This window comes from Myotis brandtii, unplaced genomic scaffold, assembly GCF_000412655.1.
Source record: "Myotis brandtii unplaced genomic scaffold, ASM41265v1 scaffold187, whole genome shotgun sequence".
Taxonomy (NCBI): Eukaryota; Metazoa; Chordata; class Mammalia; order Chiroptera; family Vespertilionidae; genus Myotis; species Myotis brandtii.
The window spans coordinates 4,452,685-4,476,705 of NW_005356944.1; the positions used below are offsets into that span (position 1 = coordinate 4,452,685).

The 24,021-nt window shown below is 35.0% G+C and overlaps 1 protein-coding gene across 5 annotated transcripts in view; it reads left to right on the forward strand.

Annotated features, from left to right (window-relative positions):
* The window catches only part of QSER1 (glutamine and serine rich 1), a 47,470-nt gene extending 32,148 nt beyond the window's left edge, over positions 1-15,322 (forward strand). For 3 of the 5 annotated variants that reach the window (XM_014538149.1, XM_014538151.1, XM_014538148.1), the window contains 5 exons: positions 3,896-4,033; positions 8,158-8,255; positions 12,766-12,918; positions 13,934-14,029; positions 15,049-15,322. In XM_014538149.1, the coding sequence (XP_014393635.1) occupies positions 3,896-4,033; positions 8,158-8,255; positions 12,766-12,918; positions 13,934-14,029; positions 15,049-15,189 (626 nt within the window). In that variant the 3' untranslated portion in view covers positions 15,190-15,322. Of the gene's footprint in view, positions 1-3,895; positions 4,034-8,157; positions 8,256-12,765; positions 12,919-13,933; positions 14,030-15,048 lie in introns of those variants that run through there. The other 2 variants (XM_014538150.1, XM_014538152.1) reach the window with 2 other exon arrangements.
* Positions 15,323-24,021: the final 8,699 nt, after the last annotated feature.

Consider the following 24,021-nt stretch of genomic DNA (forward strand, 5'->3'; position numbering starts at 1 on the left):
ACTGGAGATGTGCCCGAAACCAAGGTACATGCCCTTGACCGGAATCGAACCCGGGACCCTTCAGTCCGCAGGCCGACGCTCTATCCACTGAGCCAAACCGGTTACAGCAAAATATATTTTTAAAAAAACACAAAAAACTTCTTAATAATCTTTAAGTGAGGATAGAGTGAGGATTCCAAAATACTTAGGTTTTCTATTATTTATATTTACTAAGTATCAGTTAAAACAAATTTTAAAAATATTTCTTTAAAATAAACCAATTAGATCTTAAGTTTTGTAACAACTGTATTTTCCTAAGTTAACAGTATTTAGAAGAGTAGCATTTTCATATTTGCTTCTACATTCAGTTATTATATACTAGCTGCCGAAAGCCGTGGGCCCCCAGCCGCAGGCCCCGCCTCCGTGAGCGGCTTTCGGGGGCGGGGGTTGGGGGGGACCAAGAGGTGCTCCATGCACCTCCTGGTGACCCACAAGTCCTGCCTGCCGCAGCCACCGCGGGACCCATCAATACACCTCCTGGTGAGTTCAGTCTTTGGGCCTTACGGCCACAGGCCTTTTATAATATAGATTATTTTGGTTAAAGTATATGAAGAAAACTCAGCCTTACATAGATATGTAGTTGGGACAGGGAGGAGTATTTTAATTACCTTTTCAGATAATTATGGATATTTTTGTTACTCAAGGAAATTTTTTATTTGACAAGCTTGAGAAGTAGTAGTTTCTTCAACTTTTCATTCCTGTTACATTAAGATCTATTGGTTCATCTTACCTTTTGAATATATCTTTGATCCATGAATGATTTTATAACTTTCATTGGTCATATGAAGATACTTGTTTGCTCACTGATGTACATATTCTATTTCATTTTCATCATATTTTAAAAAGTTGTGGTAAAATAGAACAAAATTTGCCATTTTAACCATTTTTATTTTTATTATTTTTTAAAAAAATATATTTCTTTATTGATTTCAGAGAGGAAGGGAGAAGGAGAGATAGATGGAAACATCAATGATGAGAGAGAATCATTCGGCTGCTTCCTGCACGCCCCCTACTGGGGATCGAGCCCGCAACCCAGGCATGTGCCCTTGGCCGGAATCGAACCTGGGACCCTTCAGTCTGCAGGCTGACTCTCTATCCACTGAGCCAAGTCGGCTAGGGCTTAACCATTTTTAAGTATACAAATCAGTAGCATTCATTATATTCACATTATTATGCAACTATCACAACTATTTCCAAAACTTTCATCACCCCAAACAGAAGCTTTGTAACTATAAGCACATTAACTCCCCTTCCCTAGCTGCTGGTAATCTCTAATCTACTTTCTGTCTTCATGAATTTGCCTATTCTAAATATCTTGTATAAGTGTACCTGGCTTATTTCATTTAGCATAATGTTTTCAAGGTTCATCCATATTATAGCATGAATTAGAACTTCATTCCTTTTTATGGTCCAATACTATCCCATTGTAAGTTTATACACCTGTATATACATTCATTTTGTTTAATTTTTAATCTCTTGATAGACACTTGGATTGTTTCCCCTCTGCAATGAACATTGGCATACAAATATCTGTCCTTGTTTTCCATTCTTTGGGGTATATACCTAGAAGTGAAATTGCTGAGTCATGTGACAATTGTATGTCTAGTTTTTTGAGAAATTGCCAAGCTGTTTTTCACTATGGTTGCCCATTTTACATTCCTACCAGCAATGCATGGGGGTTCCAATTTCTTCACATCCGTACCAACACTTGTTATTTATAGTGGTGTCTCACTGTGGTTTTGACTTTTCCTAACCTCTAATGGTGTTCAGCATCTTTTCATGTACTTGCCATTTGCTTATCTATGCAGAAATGTCTATTCAAATCCTTTGAACATTTTTAAATTGGGTCATTTTTCCTTTTGTTCTTGAATTGTGGGTGTTTTTTATGCAGTCTGAATATTTAACACTTATCAGATATATAATTTAAAAACATTTTCTTCCAATTTGTAGGTTGACATTTCACTTTTTCTTCCACTTTTTTTTTTATTATTACTGATTTCAGAGAGGAAGGGAGAGTAAGAGAGAGATAGAAACATCAGTGATGAGAGAGAATCATTGATTGGCTGCCTCCTGCACATTGGATCCAGCCTGAAACCCAGGCATGTGCCCTTGACCAGAATTGAACCTAGGACCCTTGGGTCCACAGGCCAACACACTATCCACTGAGCCAAACTGGCTAGGGCAGTGATGGCGAACCTTTTGAGCTCGGTGTGTCAGCATTTTGAAAAACCCTAACTTAAGTCTGGTGCCATGTCACATAGAAATTTTTTTTTGATATTTACCATAGTAAAACAAAAACTTATATTTTTGATATTTATCTTATATATTTAAATGCCATTTAACAAAGAAAAATCAACCAAAAAAATGAGTTCGCATATCACCTCTGACACGCGTGTCATAGGTTCGCCATCACTGGGCTAGGGCAACATTTCACTTTTTAAATAATGTCCTTTAATGCACAAAAGTTTGAAATTCTAATGAAGCCAAATTTTTCTTTAATTGCTTCTGCTTTCAGTGTTATATTTAGAATCCATTACCAAGTCCCAAGTCATAAATATTTATTCCTATATTTTCTTAAAAGTTTTATGGTTTTACCTCTTACATTTATGTCATATTTTTATAGTATCAAAAATAACATTTATTAATGCCACCTCTATTCTCATTGATGAAGTCTTTAAGTATTGGGACAATGGTAGATATAATTTTTCCAGAATTCTAATTTTCACTTGAAACCTCAATTTTTATTATTGGCAACAAATATCATTAGTTGTTTTCCTTGAAGTGATAGATTCACTTCATTAAATTTTTTTTTAATCCTCACTCTAGGATGTTTTTCCACTGATTTTTAGAGAGAGTGGAAGGGAGAGGGAGAGACAGAGAGAAAGACTGATGTGAGAGAGACGCATCAATTGGTTGCCTCCTGTCCCACAAAGACTGGGAGCCTGCAACCAAGGTAACGTGCCCTTGACCAGAATCGAGTCCACAGGCTGATGCTCTATCTACTGAGCCAAACCAGCTATGGCCACTGCATTGATTTTTAAGAAAATGTCTGCGGCATACTTAAGTCTGAATAGGCATGCAGTGTCTGTCGGTCATTCTTTTAGATAAAAATGGTGTCCCAGCTTTGGCTGCTGTGGCTCGGTTGGTTGGGTGTTATCCCATGCACCAGGAGGTTGCTGGTTCTACTCCTGATGGGAGCATATGTCAGGATTATGGGCTCTGTCCCCAGTAGGAGGCATGCAGGAGACAGCCGATCAATGTTGCACTTTCACATTGATGTTTCTCTCTCCTTCCCCTCTCTCTAAAAATCAATACAATATTATTTTTTTAATAATGGTGTCCCATTGGGAAAAGGTGTCTAGTTTACTTTATGACTCAAACAGTTATATGGATGATCTTCCTGGAGATAACCATCACACTTCATAGCAGAAGCGTTTTATATGTACTTCTCCTGTCTGTGATAGGGCCCAGGGAGGAGAAATAGGATCTGATGAGGCTGGACTGGTGTTGGGCTTCAGAGTCACCTAGGAACCTTTTATAAAGTATAATTAAGCTTCATTGCAACTTCCATCCCTTGTCAAAGATCATGTTTTAATAAATCTAGCAATGGGGGCAGGGGTGCGGGGCGGGAGGCAGGCGGTTGTTTCGCTTTAAAAGCTCTCCAGTGATTGAGGTATAAACAAGCTTTCAAATTCTCTCACCCTGGTGTTTTTAAAGGCAGAGTGGGAGAACCATTTTAATTTGAGAAATTTTATCTACATCCTTTCATCTGCTTATACAGTCTTATTATAGAGAAACCTGTTTTTTAAAGTTGTCAGGAAAGAATATTTAATATTTCATCTTTTCTCCCTCCCAGAATTTGATCCTCCAGCTCCCTTTGTCACTCGTTTTTTGAACACAAGAGCAATGAAGGAAACCTTTAAGAGTTACATGGAATTGCTTGTTAGCATTGCTTTGGACCCTGACACAATGCAAGCCTTAGAGAAGAGCAATGGTACAGTCTGTTAAGTAGTACTTTTTTGGTAGTACTTTATAGATCTATTTTATTCTTGTGTTTTAGTTATGTGTTTAATGTATGGTTTTTATAACATATACCTATACTTTGTCCATTAACAAATCAATGATATGCATAGCCCATGGACACAGACAATAGTGTGGTGTAGGCCTGGGAGGGGCAGGTGCAGGGTGGGAGGAGGTCAATGAGAAAGAAAGGGGGAGGACATATGTAATACTTTCAACAATAAAAATAAATTTTAAAATAATAATAATTAATTAAAAAACCAAATCCATGATATATATTTATTCTGTAAAATGGTAATATCTTTTCATGACTTTTCTGAATATTTGAACAACTTTATATTGGATGCACTTTTATTGATTTCTATTCATGGTAAAATTATGTAACTAACCAATAGTTTCTTTCAACTGTGGAATCTTTATCATCCTCATAATATTTCATGTATATCATGAAAGATCCAGATACAGTAATTGGAAAGATGAATCAGATAATGATATAAAAATTGAAACTTCATATTTGTGTCCAGTAAAAGATACATCACAGTAATTATTTTCTAATCTATTAGTAGTAAAACTATATGCATTGGGTTACATTCATTAATATTTCTTTATACTTTAGTAATTTTTTATTATAATAAAATAGGGATAAAATTGATATATGAAATAAACTTATAATTCACATAGCTAATGTTGCTCACTAATATTTAGCCTTCAGCTACTTTAGTTTTTACCAGGGACAACTAAAAGAAGGAATGAGCCCTGCTGGTATGACTCAGTGGTTGAGCATCAACCCATAAACCAGGAGGTCATGGTTTGATTCCTGGTCAGGGCACATGCCCAGGTTGTGGGCTTGATCTCCAGTGTGGGGTGTGCAGAGGCAGTCAATAATGATTCTCTCTCATCATTCATGTTTCTATCTCTCTCTCCTTCTCCCTTCCTCTCTCTCAAATCAATACTTGTTTTTTTTTTAAGAAGGAATGAAAGGATTAATGAGCTAATTTTCATTACCCTTATATCAAAATGAATTGAACAGGTATAAGATCAAAAGATAATCAGATATTTCAACAGTAATGCCTAATAATACATATTGTTTTATTATTTCCACATATTTTGCCGGGCTATTCCATTTCAATCCCAGAAGAACTTGGACATCCATTTTGGTGGATAAAGACAGTGAGGATCAGAGGTTAAGTGACTTGATTAAGGGCCCACAGCTTGCAAGTAGCAAAGGATTAAGATCAAAGGTCTTCTAATTTCTGGTCCATGCTTTTTTGACCATCTGATATAATCTGTACATCATTTTAGAGTTAGAGATTGTCTAGTCAAAAATATTTATTTGGTAGACTAAGGTTCAAAAAGATTAAATGTATTTCCTAAGTTAACAAGTTAGTGGTAGATGAACCATGATCAAAACCCAATAGTTGCTCTAGCTGGTTTGGCTCAGTGGATAAACTGTCAGCCCATGGACTGAAGGGTCCTGGGTTCCATTGCGGTCAAGGTCATGTACCTTGGTTGCAGGCTCAATCCCCGAGGGAGGCAACCAATCAATGTCTCTCTCTCACATAGATGTTTCTCTCTCTTTGCTTCCCCGCTTCTACTTTCTAAAAATCAATGGAGCCCTAGCCGGTTTGGCTCAGTGGATGGAGCGTCGGCCTGCGGACTGAAGAGTCCCAGGTTCGATTCCAGTCAAGGGCATGTACCTTGGTTGCGGGCACATCCCCAGTAGGAGGTGTAAAGGAGGCAGCTGATCGATGTCTCTCTCTCATTGATGTTTCTGACTCTCTATCATCCCTCTCCCTTCACTGTAAAAAATCAATAAAATATATTTAAGAAAAAAAAAGTAAAAATCAATGGAAAAGTATCCTTAAGTGAGAATTAACAACAACAAAAACAATACTTAATTTCTGGGTTGGTATTTTTGCCATTAAATGTTTTCCACTCTCAAAGCTTCTTGCATCATAAAATACACATCTCTTAGTAGTGGTTATTTCTCAACAGTTGTATTTTAAATGATTTTTTAATATTGCTTATTTTTCTCCATATAATATGAGGGGGAAAGATTTTAATGGTTATATTTAAAAATTGATATAATGTAAAACTTGTCTTTGTTTAATGAATTTCTCATAGTATTTGAATAGAATTAATCACTACTAGAAAGATAAAAGAAAACTATCAGGTGTGTTATTGTGTGACCTTAAAAAGTGTTCCTCACTAAGGACTTTTTCTTCAATTAGGGGACGTGTTCTTTCACTAGTCACTGTGCTTGTGTTTGTATTTTAATATATAAAGAGTGGTTTTATTCATCTCTGAAATTAGAAACTAGATCCGGAGGATTATATATACATTTTCAGAAAGGTCATTAAAGATTATTCATGTTATAAAACATCATCATCTAGCTCTGTCCTAGTGGCTTAGTTGGCTGGAGCATTATCCTGTACACCTAAAGGTTGCAGGTTCAATCCCCAGTTGGGGCCATAAAGGAGGCAACTGATTGATGTTTCTCTCTCACATTGAGGTTTCTCACTTTCCCTTCCTCTCTCTAAAAAAATCAATAAAAACATGTCTTCAGCCCTAACCGGTTTGGCTCAGTGGATAGAGCGTCAGCCTGCAGACTGATGGGTCCTAGGTTCGATTCCAATCAAGGGCATGTATCTTGGTTGCAGGCACATCCCCAGTAGGGGGTGTGCAGGAGGCAGCTGATCAATGTTTCTAACTCTCTATCCCTCTCCCTTCCTCTCTGTAAAAAATCAATAAAATATATTTAAAAACAAAAACAAAAAAAACACGTCTTCAGATGAGGATTATTGAGAAAAAGAAAGCAAAGAACAAAGAAAGAAAAAGAAATCATCTAATAACCTAAAATATTTAATACAACACCAAAAGTAATTAAACGTATATTCTGAAGGTGCTTTTCTTAAAAGTCCTTAACATTTCAGAGGGGTGAAGAAGGAAGCAGAAAGTTTTAGGTTGGAATCCTTGTTATACTTTTACTCTCTCCTTTTTAAAAATAACTATGTTGACTCTTGTGTTTTTAAAACTGGATTTTGATCATTTTTCTTGCCCTACTTTTTTTTAAGTTACCTAATTATTTTAATCCTCACCTGAGGACATGCTTTTTTTATTGATTGAGAGAGTGGTGAAGGTAGAGAGAGAGAAAGAGAAACATCGATGGGTTGCCTCTTGCACATGCTCTAACTGGGGATTGAACCCACAACCCTCTGGTATACAGGATGACACTCCAACCAACCAAGCCAGGGCCTTTCCCTACTTTTTCTTTGCCCCAAACTACAGTGAATTAAGAATATCATACTCAGTATTTTAGAAAATTTTATAATCCTATATAATAAAAGCCTAATATGCTAAGTGGCTGGTCAATTGGCTGTTGAACCAATCAAGGGTAATATGCGAATGATATGCTAAGGTCGCTCAACCGCTCACTATGACATGCACTGGCCATCAGGGGGCAGATGCTCTGACCAGTAGGTTAGCTTGCTCCTGGGGTCTAGCAGATTGGGACTGAGCAAGACGAGCCAGATATGCCCTGGAGCCTTCCCACAGTTCCTCCCCAGCTGGCCAACCTCCTGCATCCCTCCCCAGCCACGATCGTGCACCGGTGGGTCCATCAGCCTGGCCTGTGCCCTCTTGAATCCGGGACCCCTCGGGGGAAGTCAGAGAGCCGGTTTCGGCCCTATCCCGCAGCCTAGCTGAGGGACCCCACTGGTGCAGGGCCTCTAGTGTTAAATAAATTTCCAATAATTATAATGCTATTATTGTTCAGATGGTAAATGAGGTCTGGAGAAATCAGACAGCTTGCCTTCTTGTCAAATCACTGCTATCAATCAATTCTGGTGGCGGAGAAGGGTAAAACCTAGGACTTTTAATCCTTTCATACTAGGATCATGCTTTTTTCTCACTTGACTATTGTAAACCTATTTTTCAAGTTAGCTTTTGTTCAGAAAACTTCATGTCCTAATTTTCAAAAGCATTACTTTATATAAGCCAATTAAATTAATGTCTTGATATGTTAATGATTTGAAAAACTTTAATGAGTTTTTGAGTTGATAGTTTATCCTGTTATAATAAACTTTTATCTTGTTTTAGATGAGCTACTTTTGCCTCATATGAAAAAAATAGATAGCATGCTGAATGATAACCGAAAGAGACTTCTTGTGAATCTTCATTTGGATCAATCATTCAAGGTATTTTCTTCAGATGATTTATTAGCAAACTCAGTGAGAATCGTAGTCTTAAATACAATAGGAAGGAAATTTATGACAGTCATTTTCCATTTTATAAAATTTCCTTACCCAATAAAAATTTGATTTTTATTCATTGAGTCTTTAGCTTGTCTTCATTATTAAGCATATTCTTTTTTAAAAAAATTCTTTATTGTTGAAAGTATTACATATGTCTCCTTTTTGCCCCCATTGGCCACTCCCAGCCTGCTCCCATCCCCCAGTACAGGCCCTCACCCCCTATTGTGTGTGTCTATTGGTTATGCTTACATGCATGCATACAAGTCCTTTGGTTGATCTTTTACCCCCTGCCACCCTCCCCTACCTTCCCTCTGAGGTTTGACAGTCTGTTTGATGCTTCTATATTTCTGGATCTATTTTTGTTCATCAGTTTATGTTGTTCATTCTATTCCTATTAAACATATTCTTAATGTTAACTGTTTACTTTTCTTTGCTTAAATTAATTTTTTAGGCTTATATATTTATCTAGTATTCCTTCTATAAAATAACTCATAAATGTTTCAAAAATATTTCCTATAAACTACCACTGTATACCAATCTTTTTTACTTTTAAACTTTTTCAAATTTTTCACATTTCATCTATAGTTAGAATTGGCATTTTCTTCGCATGGTCATCAAAATTCCCTTTACTTGCCTTATTTAGCCAATATCTGAGGAAAATTAATCCTCATATAATGGTAGGAGATATATATAATTATATCTGTTAATATATCTTGCCACTATAAGTTGTTTTTAGTGTTATCAGAAATATAAAACAACAGTAAGTTAATCTAAACTCAGAAAATTTATCACAGAAGCTACCTAGTTGTCAAAAACTCTCCAGCTCTTATTCAGAGTATAACATATAACATCTAAAAGTGTTTGAGTCTATCTTCAGATAATTTTTTTGCATATTTGTATAGCTTTTCTTTTTATTAACAGTTTATTTTTTATAGAAGTTTCATGGCAAAATTGAGTTTCCATATGCCACACACACACGAACAACCTCCCCAGTTATCAACATCTACCAGAATGATACATTTCTTATTATTGATGAACCTACACTGACATATCACTATAACCCAAAGTCCATAGTTGACATTACGGTGTTGCACATTTTATGGGTTTGGACATGTATCCACTATTATAGTATCATGTAGAGTAGTTTCACTGCCCTAAAAATCCTCTGTGCTCTGTCAAGTCATTCCCCCCCCCCCACCCCCGACCTTTGGCAACCACTGATATTTTTACTGTCTCTTTTTACCTTTTCCAGAATGTCATATTGTTGAAACCATATAGTGTATAGCCTTTTAAGATAGGCTTCTTTCACTCAGTAATATGCATTTAAGGTACTGCCATGTCTTTTCATAACTTAATAGTTCATTTCTTTTTAGCACTGAATAATATTCCATTGTCTGAATGTACCAGTTTGTTCACCTCCTGAATGTTATCTTGGTTGCTTCCTAATCCTGGCAATTATCAATAAAGCTACTATATACATCCATGTGCAGGTTTTTGTGTGGGCTTAAATTTTCAATTTCTTTGGGTAATTTGTATAGCTTTTTCACATCACTGTTTTATCTGAACTCCACATAAAAGTGAAAATTGATTTTATTTTAGCTAGGTGAAAATTAAGGCTCTGAACACTGAGTTCAAAATTAATTGACACCAAACTCTACCAGTAGTCCTATATTCTTCACTGATATGTACTTGTAGGGAAAAAATGTCCAAAGTTGGTAAGAAGCTCATTACTAAGAATTTGGTCTACTGACTCCTAGTCAAGTATTTTCCACTTAACTATTCTTCAAATGAAATATCCTTTGGGAAATACCATGTTTCTAGAGACAAGAGAATATTCTTAGATGTGTGTTTTCTAAAGATTTATTAAATCTTAATAGTGACCAGTTTTGGCTAACCATGTTTTAAATATCAAACCAGTTCTCTAATAACTTGCATTAAAATGAAGCTACCACTTGAAATTTAATAGATTCAGTAGATATTTAAAGCTTATGTAATAGTTTATGATAAGCAAGTGAAAAATTAGTTTTGATATTCTTATTTTCACGGAAAAAAACAAAATTTTTAAAATTAGTTAATTTTGATAATTTTCATTTATAGCCATTTCTAAGCTACAATACACAAACAGTACTAAAATTTAGAATGATTTGATATAAAATATTACAAACAGTAGATTATAAAATATTTTCTATTCTTTAGAAATAATTAACCCCACTTCCCATGATGATCCTGGTAATTTTAGGAATCCTAAAGTTTTTTGAAGTTAATGATCTATTTCCTCTGAATCCTATTTACTTCCAGTCATCTTTAGCATCTTGTGCTTATTAGAAAGAGCACTTAAGTTTTCTCCTTTCGTCTGCACACTGACCTAGTGTTCATTGTTCCCAAATGTAAAATCCATTTATTTTTATTTTTTGGTCTTTAAATTCCATTTGTTATAAAGAGTAATTCAAGCCTGGGCATGTTTTATAAGGAAAACACCAAAGTATATAATAGCACAAATAATCTAAGAAAATGAAGCTAGAAATTAGTGATAGCTCACTCTGGTAGGAAATAGTAAAAATTCTATTGTGTCTATTAAATGAAACTTAGTTCCCTCCTACACTTATATATAAAAACATTAGGGTCTCTGTTTAAAAATGCGTTGTTAGGAATACCAGGTGTTTGGGAACTCACACGGGTTTTGAAAAGAGTGGCCTTGAAGGTTATGATTGTTTATAAAACAGTTCAGTTTATCAAATGAGAAGTACAATCTATATATATAAATGCCTAAGCGACCGTTAAGGCGGAACAACTGAACGACGAGTAGCTATGACGCACGCTGACCACCAGGGGGCAGGCGCTCAACACAGGAGTTGCTCCCTGATGGTCAGTGCACTCCTGCAGCTGGCCAACCTCCCACAGTACCTCCCCCTGGCCAGCTGGCCCTGATCACCCATGCACGAATTTGTGCACTGGGCCTCTAGTTTGTATAATAAATATAATGGGGGAAAATAAAGATAATGTGAACTCTTAAACCCTTTTAGTATCAAAATATTAAATGCTAGTAGCTCAATTTTTAAAAACTATTCAAACTAGTTAAATATAGCTAAAAATATTCAATTATTTTTTTAAATATATTTTTATTGATTTCAGAGAGGAAGGGAGAGGGAGAGAGAACTAGAAACATCAATGATGAGAAAGAATCATTGATCAGTTGCCTCCTGCACGCCCTACACTGGGGATCGAACCCGCACCCCGGGCATTTGCCATAACTGGGAATTGAACCATGGCCTCCTGATTCATAGGTCAATGCTCAACCACTGAGCCCACTGTGGCCAGGTTTCAATTATTGTTTGTAGCTTTTCATGTCAGGATGATTTGCCAAGTAGGTAAGGGCATAAATATGCCAGTGACTTTTAAAGAATGGACTAGAATTGGTTCTGCCATATGGCCACTAAATTATCAGTGATAACTATTGTATCATTGTGGTCACAAAACTCATCAAACTCTGTTTTACACTCTTATTTCACAACTGCATTTCCTATAGTCAAAAGAAGCAAGAGAAGTGGTGAAGCCAGAGGAACATTACAACACTTGTTTCTTGCCCTGATCCAGGACTTGACCAAGTTTTAGTGTTAACAGTGGTTCAATTGGTAGAGCTTTGAAGAAACTTAAGTAGATTTACAATGGTTTGACTTAATTTTTTTACTTTAAGATGGTGTAAAAAGATATATGAATTCAGTAGAAGCTATACTTCAAGTTTTGAATTTTGACCTTTTGAGCTACAATATGTGGTATGATACTCTCTTATAATGCTGGGCAGCAGCAGGGACCCACAAATCCCACTTAGCCTCGTGATCACAAGGTTAAACAACAATGCTCTGTAGTGTAGTGGTAAATGCATTTTCAACTTACAGTATTTTCAACTTAGCATGGGTTTATCAGAATATAACCCCATCATAAATTAAAAGCATTTGTATGTGTCCCTCTTTCCCCTACATTGAAACCAGAAAGGCATTATTGCAAAGAACTTTCTGCCTCATTCAGGAGTTCCCATAGTGTCATGTGGGGTTGCTTACAGCATGTCATAAGGATGACCCAGATTCAAGGGATGGGGAAATAGAATCTACATTTTTTTATTTGAGGTATAATTGCATACAACATTATATTAGTTTCAGGTGTATAGCAAGGATTCAATATTTGTCTATACTGCAAAATGATCACCATAAATATAGTTAAGATTCACATCTTGATGGGGGGAGCTGCAAAGAATTTGGCCATGTTTAACACTCCACGTATGTGTGTATTTGAATATCATATATGCCACACCCAATCAGTGTTCCCAATATATATATTTGTGTGTATATGTACATGTATGTAAACGTTTATATATTTTTTAAAGTAAATTTGAGTAGCTATAAGGAGTGTAAATTAGTTTTCTTCTGATGTCAATTATTTTTGCTTTATTTTAAAGAATGCTTTGGAAAGTTTTCCTGAACTAACAATAATTACTCGAGACTCTAAAGCAAAAAGTGGGGGATCTGCTGTTTCTAAAATCAAAATGAATGGCAAAGCTTATAATAAGAAAACTCTAAGGACTTCTAAAACAACCATTAAATCTGCACAAGTAAGTATATATTGATTGATGTTATTATACCTCTTCCAGTTGTTGATATAATTCTAATTAAAACATTGAGGCAGGCAAATATTTTACTGTATTGTTAAATTTGAATTATTTTCAGGTAGGAATGAGCCGCTCTGGCCTAAAAAGCAGGGATTCCGTCTTATTCTTTGTTTCTCTCCATTACCTAGCACAGTATCTGGAATATAGTAAGTGCTCAAAAATTTTTTAAATAGCCTAGTAAGCAAGGAAATACCATGCTTGTATGTATATTTTATAGTTTTTTTGTCATTGGATACAAATGCATACAGATAAATGAGTGTGCACACATTTAATAAGATTCAGTGTTGACCACATATCTGCAAAATTGTTAAAATTGAAATTGATTCATTTTCAAGCATGGTCTAAATTAATGCCTATTCAGAAAAAGAAGTGATAGATTCATTCATTCTTTCAATAAAGTTTTTGGGTTTTTTTTTAGTGCTTGTAGTATGCCAAATACACTTCTAAGTACTAAGAATACAACAGTGAAAAAGGGTCAAAATTTCCTGCCCTCATTTAATTTATATTGGGGATGGAGTATGTAATAAATAGATACCCATGTTTTAGTTAGGCTAAAAAAGAAGTTATAGAAATATATGTTATACATGGAGGAAAACATGGGAAATATATAACATTTTGTTAATCTTGTTTATCTCTGAACCAAGAAATTAAGGATTCTTTTACTTTATAAATCATCTTATATCTTCACTGTTTAAACTTTTCTATAATGGTTAAATATTTTGAAGTAGTGTATATTTGTGTTCAAGAAAAAAAAGTGAAGGTTTAAAAATACAAGTTATATTCTTATTTTGAATAAGCCTCTTATTAATAGCAGCTTATTAATACGAGCTAATATCTAGCCATACAAGTCACTTTTAATATTTCCTTTGAAACTTTTAGCCTAGTATTTTTATAAAAGTGTTCTTAGCTCAGGTGCTCCATGAAATAAATATATCTCTAAACTGTTTTCTTGTTACAGGAGTTTGCTGTTGATCCAGAGAAAATACAGCTATATTCTTTGTATCATTCACTCCATCATTATAAATATCATGTTTATCTGATATGTAAAGACGAGGTAATTATTTTTTCATTTATTTAAAAACAAAATGTATGTTTTTCCATGCTTTAAGGAGACTGTAGCTATAGTATTTTTAATGTGTCAAAGAGAATTGCTTGAAAATGTATGTCTCTATATTCTCCAGTAAGTAATGACTAGAAGATTGCTCCTAGCCTCTCTGGTGTGTTGTGCTCAGATTAATCTGAGGCTCACCGCCTCTCAAAGGAGCTATAAGTGGTAATGTTTTAGGTTGTGGGTGCTTGGTTTACATTGCCATAATAAATGGTACTTTATTGTATTTTCTTCTCAATGTATAATGATCCTGTTTTAATATACTTCAGTCACATATATCTCACTGTTTTCCTTATCACTAGAATGGCCCTATCCTTTTCAATTATAGAGAAATGGGGTTTTGTTCCTTGGCATGAAGAAATGATAGTTAACATTTAATTGTAGCTTTTAAGTATCATAATTTAAGTTGCTTAGAAATTATATATGACAATAGTACCACTTTGTGGATGGGATATCAGGATTAACTCGCTCAGGGTTTAAATGTAGATAGTACTATCAGGTGTTTTGTTTTGTTTTTAATTAAAAAGGGTTAAGTTTACTCACAGTTACATGTAATGTATTTCATAATGGTCTGGTTTCAAAAGATGTACTAAATCTAACCTCTGTTTAGCAAAGGAGAAAGTAAAGGTGGTCATGCAAAATATGTTCACTATTTTTACATTATCTTAAAGGAAATATTGACCTCAAATTTTGTCATTCTGCTTTTAATACAACTGAAAGGAATTTAAAAAGTTTGAACCACTTTTCCTGGCCTTCTTCCTTGCTCCCAGGGAGCCAAAAATGATAGGATTAGACTTCATTCAAATGTACATGAAATAATTATTCTCTGTGGATGGGTTTTGAAAAAAAAGATCAGTACTTATAGGTGAATTAATAAATCCTCTTTTCAGGATATAGAAATAGTCTTTATAAAGAGCTTATAAAGTGATAAGTATAAGCTAATGTGGCAATTCTCTTTATTTTAGATCTCTTCTGTGCAGAAGAAAAATGAAGATTTAGGACAAGAAGAAATTGTTCAGCTTTGTATGAAAAATGTAAAATGGGTAGAAGACCTATTTGAAAAATTTGGAGAACTTCTAAATCATGTACAGCAGAAATGCTTCTAACATTTCCAGAAAATTTTCATCTGTTTTGTAGCACTAATGAAATGGTGGAGGGAGTGATCAAAGTTGGTCTAGAGCAGTGGTTCTCAACCTTCCTAATGCCGCGACCCTTTAATACAGTTCCTCATGTTGTGGTGACCCCCAATTTCATTGTTACAAATTGAACATAATTAAAGCATAGTGATTAATCACAAAAACAATATGTAATTATATAGGTGTTTTCCGATGGTCTTAGGTGACCCCTGTGAAAGGGTCGTTCGACCCCCAAAGGGTCGCGACCCACAGGTTGAGAACCGCTGGTCTAGAGCCTTGGATAATCAAATGTCGAGTAGTGATCTCCTGCAGGCACACCTGCTCTGGCCATAGAACTTGCTTGCATCCTGACCTCTGCTGAAGGACAGTGGTGCTGCCAAGGAAGTCAGTCCTTCGAAAATGGATCTACGTCCCACCACATTTTTATCCTAATGAATGATTTTTCTATTTTGTAAACCATTTGGTAACTGAGTTTTATTTTCAGAAATGTTTTTTGACAAATGATGAAGCATGCACTAAATATAATTTTTCTTTATTGTTAGGTAACACTTAAGTAGCTTGATTATTTTTTCCTGACTCTGACTAAACACCAGAATGATAGAAAGGTGGCTGAAATCATATGTTTGTATTCATGTCTGGCCACAAAACAGAAAGTATTGTATATGTGTAAACAGATCTGGTGTGCTATGACATTCTGTATGAGAATATCATCAATTTAAAATATAAAATTCAGAAACTGCATTCTGCTTTACAAACTCCTTTTACTCTTAACATGTTCAGGAAACTGGATGTGGAATTGGTGCAATTCTATGACTGCTTTTTGTGTCAAATTATATTGTGATAAAAAAAACAACAATGACATACTATCTTCCTTATCTCGAAGAAAAGTATTTTCCTTTATACTGTTTTTTTTTTCCTTTGGAAAAAAATTTCAATTGTACATTTTATTTCACTAATAGTTGTATTTTTCACAAGGAAAATGTTGTGATTATAATTGTTTGATGTACCTGTACTACACTTTTCATTTTCAGTAAATCTTATTTAGTTATATGTTGAATTTCAATTGTGAATTCTATCTTGAGGTAACCTTTTTGTTTATACAGATTTGCTTCAGTGTTATCCAGAATATGCATTCAGTACTAGAATTAGTTTAGCTTTATAATGGGGTTGTGTTAGACACTGCTGTAATTTTCTGATTCATGAGAATAAATTTCTTACTAAACAAGCATTTGATTAACTGATTTGTTGAAACAAAAATCTAACCACATTATACATTTTAAAGAATAAAATTTATAATTAGATTACATGCATGCAGTGTTAAACACAGCCTACCTGACTCTCAGAACTGGAAGTGGTAGAGCTCTCCTTGGTGCCTTTCCAACCTTTATACATGCTATCATAGCTAGTTAATTTGTCAATTTGTCAAGTACTTTAGCTGAGAGACAGTGAATGTATTAGGTTCAACATGACCTTGTGTTTTTTGTGTTTGCCAACAGGATGCCTTATTTGTTTGAGAAAAAGATTTAATAGTGTCCTTCTAAATGATCTCCTTTTTTTAGGATTCTAAAGAACTTGTTAATCATCATACTTTTGTTTATTTTACTACCATTTAGTGCCTTAAGTCCTATCAAGAAAGCAGTGTTACTGCTCAATGCCCAGATAAGATGTGCTTATGTAGCTATTGCTATTGTCTTCATTTTGAGTTAACAGGCTGACTTCTTATAATTAAAAACCGAAGTAAACTGGCAAAGAATTGAAGGTAACATGTGACTTGATTTGGGAATAAAACGTAGCATTGAGTGAAAAATGAGTATTGAGTTAACCTTACATATTTATTTCTGATGGTTATCTTTTTAAAAGCAATAATCCTTAATTCAACAATCTTTGTACCTGCCATTAGACAAGATACTCAAAACAAAGTTTCTCTCTAGGGTTGAATGTTTCATTTCTGAAAGTTTTATAAAAACAACACCTGTTTAGGCAGCTTATTTTGAAAACAAAAATAACCTAGATTCATTTTGATAGTTCAAATAAGAAACTATCAGCAAGTGAAAGCATCATAAAATTAATTTTGTTATGTAGAAGAGTAGGAAGCAGCTATATCTCTTTCTGGTACTGACTCTGGACAGAATTGGTTTCTTTCATTTCAAAGTACAGAGTAGGTAACTACATCTCCTAATGTAGTGTTTAAGTATACATCTTTACTCCCCCAGCTTTCTTGCCTGAATCACTGATGATTTATATTTTTTTAGAAGCTGTGTTGCATTTAGGTAACTTGAAGTACATGTTTGAAATCACTAGCCACATTTTCTTCACAAGGTCCATGGAAAACAGATGTTTCCTGTAGAAAACCACCCATTTTCTTTTCAACTGCAGTTGTCCTCAAACTGTTTGCAGTTGTATTCATTGTAATAAAACAAGTGTTTTCAATAACATCAGAAGCCAAGTCTATAATACTGCCTGGAAGAGATCCATTGTTTTGTACCATTTTTTTCTCATGTAATCCATATTACATGAGATTACATCAAACTTGGGCTTTAAGAGAAAGTGGGACAATTATGACAACCATATATAAGTCCTTTAAGAAGCTGAATAAATATCCAGCTGGGTAACATTCACATTCCTTGTCAGGGAGCTTAAAATTTATAATATAGAAATAACTTTAGGTTGTAGATTGAGTTAAAGAGGGGTAAAGCACATGTTGCCACAACCTAGAAAAACATGTTTAAGGAAGATTAGATTTTTTTTTACCTACAGATATCTGGAAACAATTTAATATAAAAAGTCATATGTTGGTGTTTGTTTATAGTGCAGATTAGTGGTTGGGGAAGTGGCCTAGAAAACAGTATGATGGAAAAATCTTAAAATTTTAAACGGCTTAGAAAATGTTCAGATTATCTTCAAGTTTCTGAAATTTAAAAATGAAAATTATAGATGACTCATACGTTACTACTATTTTCAAAGCTTTCCTCACGTTTTTTAGTCTCACTTTCCTTTTACTATACATATTTATTTTCAGCTATTTTCCAACCTATGACTTTGGCAATATACCCATAAAACCAATGTAGCAGCAGGGTTATTGAATCAGCTTTGGGTCCCAAAAGTTTCTTCAGCTGTACAAGTGAATTTTATTGTATTTGTAGAATACAGTTTTTGTTTTAAACTGTACCTTCATCTGTTGCTCAAAAATGCTTTTTAATTAGAGTGAAAAATCCCAGGATAACTGCTTCTGCGTCAGTTGCATTCGACACATAAACTGCACAAATGAACAATGTACGCTACTGGTTGTACATTAACTTCCATGTGCAACTTTTAGCATCTGTGTTCTCAACTGCATGTTTTTGTAAATCACCTTTATTTATAAGTGGCAATAATTGAAGTTAAGGATACAAAGAAACCTACATTTGCAATCCAGAGTTTTAAGTGGTCCATAATACAATGTATGGAAATGTGAAAGATAATTTTGTATATTTGTTTGTTACTAACTCAGATCATTAAAATGAAAGCAATTTTTTAAACAACAAAATCAGAATGTTTGGGGTTTGGTCTATTTTTTAATATTTGAAAACAGGTATTGTATTTTACTAAAGCATCATCATGTTACAGATTTCTCATACAACACATATCAAGTAGAGTCCTAAACAAAGTTATTAGGTATAGGTGGTATATGATCCTCCCATGATTTTCTAAAATTAAGTCAATATTGATTAATTATATACTACCTCAGCTGACAATATCAGAAAATAACTGAATTTGTGTTAAGGTAGAACTCTTTTAGTCCTTTTCTACTTATAAAGGTGTATGAATCCATTAATTCACCTAATTTTTTATTTGAAAATAAAGCAAAGCTAGAAGTAACTGCTACTCTCAAGATATTTTTATTATCTATATTAAAAGGTAAAAAAGAAATGTGTCCTGACTGATCCTTTAATTTTCAGAATAAGATTCTGCCTTAACCTTCAAATACTATTTTAAAATACTAAATATTTCAAGCAAAAATATTGTCAGCATTTTTGCTATGTTTTAGTTTTGGTTATATAAGAACTTATTCCTTGATTTATTTTACACAGTTCAAAACTAAAACTTTAATCAATGATCTCTATCAAAAAGTATTTTAAAATTCTGTAACATATCTCCATTTGGTTGCTGACATTGCTGTTCATTTTAGTATTTTTGCACAAAATATTTTAGAATACATCCACTATTCAAAACTATATATTCACATACAAAACTAAATGATAGAAATTAATACTACACTGCTTTGTTAATGTAGTTCTTTTTAAAAAAAATATTTTTTTAATGATTTCAGAGAGGAAGGGAAAGGGAGAGAGAGAGAGAAACATCATTGATTGGCTTCCTCCTGCATGACCCCTACTGGGGATCGAGCCTGCAACCTGGGCATGTGCCCCTGACCAGAATCGAACCTGGGACCCTTCAGTTCACAGGCTGAAGTTCTATCCACTGAGCCAAACCAGCTAGGGCTTATATTCTTTTTTTAGTATTTTAAAAAACACTTTGTAGCCAGGCTAGTGTGGCTCAGTAGTCAAGCACTGACCCATGAACCAGGAGGTCCAGGTTCGATTCCCTGTCAGGGTACATGCCCAAGTTGAGGGCTTGATTCTCCAGTAGGGAGCATGCAGAAGGCAGCCAATCAATGGTTCTCATCATTGATGTTTCTATCCCTTCCATTTCCCCACTCTGAAATCAATAACATTTTAAAAAATTTTTGTATCTCAATGAAACTCAGTTATTTAACCTGACTCTCTCAGGGAAGATTTGAAAGGGAATACTCTTTGTTTTCCATGTGGAAATGTTTTTATTAGCAGAAAAATAATAAAACTACTCATAATTTTTGTTCTTAAAGTCCAAGAATATAAAAATGAACTTGTAAAAAAAATTACAAACCATTCTCTACTAGGTCTTTGACATCAGCCTAACACACACTTTCAGTTCCCAATATGGGGATAAATCACAAGATTATGTATTTATGGATTTGCCCTTTTCTGTAGTGTGGCTTTAAATAAATTCCTAAATTTTAGAGATACCATATTTAAATGAAAATTAAAAAGGACATTCCAAAGTGGAATAGAAACTAGATTATTGATCATTTTAGTTTATGTACATATCTGTTCTTCAGTTAAAATGAATAATTTAGAACTGAATGGTTTCAAATAAAAGGAAGATACAATTACCTGTTAGTCTATTGTTAAACCTTATCTATTTTGTGATGTTAATCAGGAGTCAAGAAGTTACTTTGCAAAAATAACAAGTTTTACATATAATTTATCTGTGATACATGGAGAGTTTACTGTTTATACCCAAACTAAATATAAGTGTTCTTTTAACTTAGCTCTTTAAAGTATTTAGAATAAGGCAACAATGAAAATCAGTTAGAAAATAGAATAGGAAATAATGGACATAATAGAAATGTTTTTCTTAAATTGTAGCCAAAATTACCTTTTTTTCCTGTCCTTCCCTCCTTCACAACCTTCCCATGGACTTTTTCATTGTCTTTAACCCAAACTCTATCACAGTTTACAAAGCCCCTAAGCACTGTCCTCCTTCTTACTGCCCTTCCTCTATGTGGCCCATTCTTAATAAAGTTTAAGTTCCTTAAATGTGCATGTTTTTTCTTGCCGCCAGTCCTTCCTGTTCCCTCAGCTGAACTATTCTTCCTCCATCTCTTAATTCTTCAGATTTCACTTTAACGTCACTTGTTAGCCAGATTAGATTTTAACCCTCCGGACTAGATTAGATGAGCATTCACCACATTGTGTGGTTGCTTGATTGTTGTTCTCTCTTGTGCTGGATCCTAGCAGCCCTTGATGATAGGACCCATGTGTATTTTGCTCACTATTGCATTCCCAGTGTCTAGTGCAGAATCTGGTTTCATTAAATATTTGATGAATAACTGAAATATGAATGGAAAGTTACAGGGAGCATGAATAAGGTAAAAACAGTTAAGTATTCACTGGGATTTTGCAATAAGAGCATTAATGACCTTAGTGTGCAATAATAATTGCAACATCAGGAGAAAATGTCAATACCAGGCGTTTATATAATACAAGAATGCTGGTATTTTATGAAAAAGTGAAATGTAGTAGCCATCGTATTTTACATTTTGTCCTCATGAAGAGAGAGCCCAGGGACCAGGATTTCACATTCCTGTCTTGAGTTTTCAGACTCTTCAGATAGAATAATTAAGAGAAAAAGTCCTGGTAAAAGTAAATGAAAGTTTCTGGTAGATGCACTCCCTGTGAGCAACATTCTTGGGGGAAGAGTTCATTTACGTGGGGCAGTCAGGGAAGGCTTCATGGAAGCAGTAATGATGGAACCAATCCTCAGGTTGGAAGGACTTCTAAACAGCTGGTTAAGAAAGACCACATGAGCCCTAGCTGGTTTGGCTCAGTGGATAGAGTGTCAGCCTGCGGACTGAAAGGTCCCAGGTTCAATTCCAGTCAAGGGCATGTACCTTGGTTGTGGGCACATCCCCAGTAGGAGGTGTGCAGGAGGCAGCTGCACACCTCATTGATGTTTCTAACTCTCTTTCTCTCTCTCCCTCTCTCTCTCTCTCCCTTCCTCTCTGTAAAAAATCAATAATATATATACATTTTTAAAAAGAGCCGTAACCGGTTTGGCTCAGTGGATAGAGCGTCGGCCTGCGGACTGAAGGGTCCCAGGTTCGATTCTGGTCAAGGGCATGTACCTTGGTTGCGGGCACATCCCCAGTGGGAGGTGTGCAGGAGGTGGCTGATTGATGTTTCTCTCTCATCGATGTTTCTAACTCTCTACCTCTCTCCCTTCCTCTCTGTAAAAAATCAGTAAAATACATATTTAAAAAAAGAAAAGAAAAGAAAGACCACATGATAGTTTGTATTCAGGAGAATGTTTTCTGGTTCAGTTGCCACCAAACTAGTTCTACTCTCGGCATGTCATGTGATATTAGTCTGGATGTTTTTCTCTTCCTCAAAATTAGGCAAGTCTTCAGCTATTAATGTTCTTGGTCGACTGGAATGTTAGGAGAAATGCAAAGTGGTTCAGTTTGGCAGCACCAAAAGAGGTACAGCAAAATAGTAAGAATGGAAAGGCCTTACCACATTATTTTACTATCTTTTACTAACTTGCAAGATGCTCAAAATCATTAAGCAGCTAATTTTACACATGTAGAAACCCATCAGTATTTAGTTCATCTTGTGACACTAGTATAAGATCAATTAGAAACATGTCTGATATCAACAGTTAATTATGGAGTACTTAAGGTCTGTATTCAATTAGTCCTCTATCTCCATAGCATGTCTTTTACACAACAGGCACTTAATAGGAATGTGTTGGATAGATGGGTGAATATATAAATGAGAGTTTATTTGGAATCAGTTTGATGTTTTCAAGGTGGCCTCAGAGTAGTTGAAAATGGCAAACTGTCTCTTTTTAAATTTTTTTCTCTTTTGTTAATCCTCACCTGAGGATATTTTTTCCATTGATTTCTTCTTCTTATTATTATTATCATCATTTATTAATTTATTTATTTGAGAGAGAGGGGGGGGGAGAGAGAGAGAGAGAGAGGAAGGGAAGGGGAAAGACAGAGAGAGAAACATTGATGTGAGAGAGACACATTGATTAGTTGCCTCCTGCACACCCCCCAACCAGAGCTGGGGATCAAGCCTGCAAATGAGGTACATGCCCTTGACCAGAATGGAACCAGCGACCCTTGTGAGCCGATGCTCTATACTGAGCCAAACCAGCTAGGAACTGTCTCTGTCTTTAAAAGAAAGTCTCTCTTATACTACCCATCTTTTGCATATCACTCTCTTAGTTCTCACTGTGCTTCTCCACAGACCAGAGTCTCTTGTCATATTTAATTTCCATTTACTCTATGGAAGCGAATGGGCTATTATCAGAGAGCAGGTGTCTTTAAGCAGTGAAGCAAGAGAATTCAAAACACTAGCAACAGCCTAACAGAAAGAACCCGGCTTCAGAATGAATTTTTAAAATTAGCTTTGTGTACATACACTCTATCAATGACTTAAAAACTGTAAATGGGCCAATCAGTATAAAGTCTTTTAAATGCCAGTCCTCCATCAAGTTTATTATAAGATAATGTTATTTGACTTAAGTAGAAGTCAGGATGTTAGGGCTTTGCACAACCAATGCTAATGCAAATGCATTAACTTTATCATAGGAGTTTGCAAACAATCCACTATCAAAAAGATTATGCATTAAAGCACCATTCACAAAGCACTGCAAAGCAAAAACCTGCTTGTTTTGTTAAGTATGCCCATACTACTTAAGAACAAACACTGCCATTCAATGAGAAAGATGAAAAATCATCACTGTAACTGGTACTTGAGCACTACTATATTAGCTGCTATAACAAAATGTAATAGACTAGGTGGCTTAAACAACAAAAAAAATTATTTCCTCACAGATCTAGAGGCTAGAATTCCCAGAACAAGATTCCTGGCTTGTAGACGGGCTGCTTTCTTGCTATGTCCTCAAATGGCAATGAGAGCAAGCTCTCTAGTGACTCTCCCCACACTAATGACCTTATTTAACCCTAATTACCTCTCAGTTTCCATCTCCAAATACCACCACTTTGAGGGTTAGGATTTCAAAAATTAATTTGGTGGGACAAAAATATTCAGTGCATGATAACCACTGAGGTGTCAACTATGGCATAGAAAAACTTAAAGCTAGCCCTGAACACAGTCATCATGGATTGGCTTAAAATGATCTCTGGTCTATCAAGAGGCAAGAACAGAATACACACCTCCCTTTTCCATTATTTCTTCAAATATTTTTTTC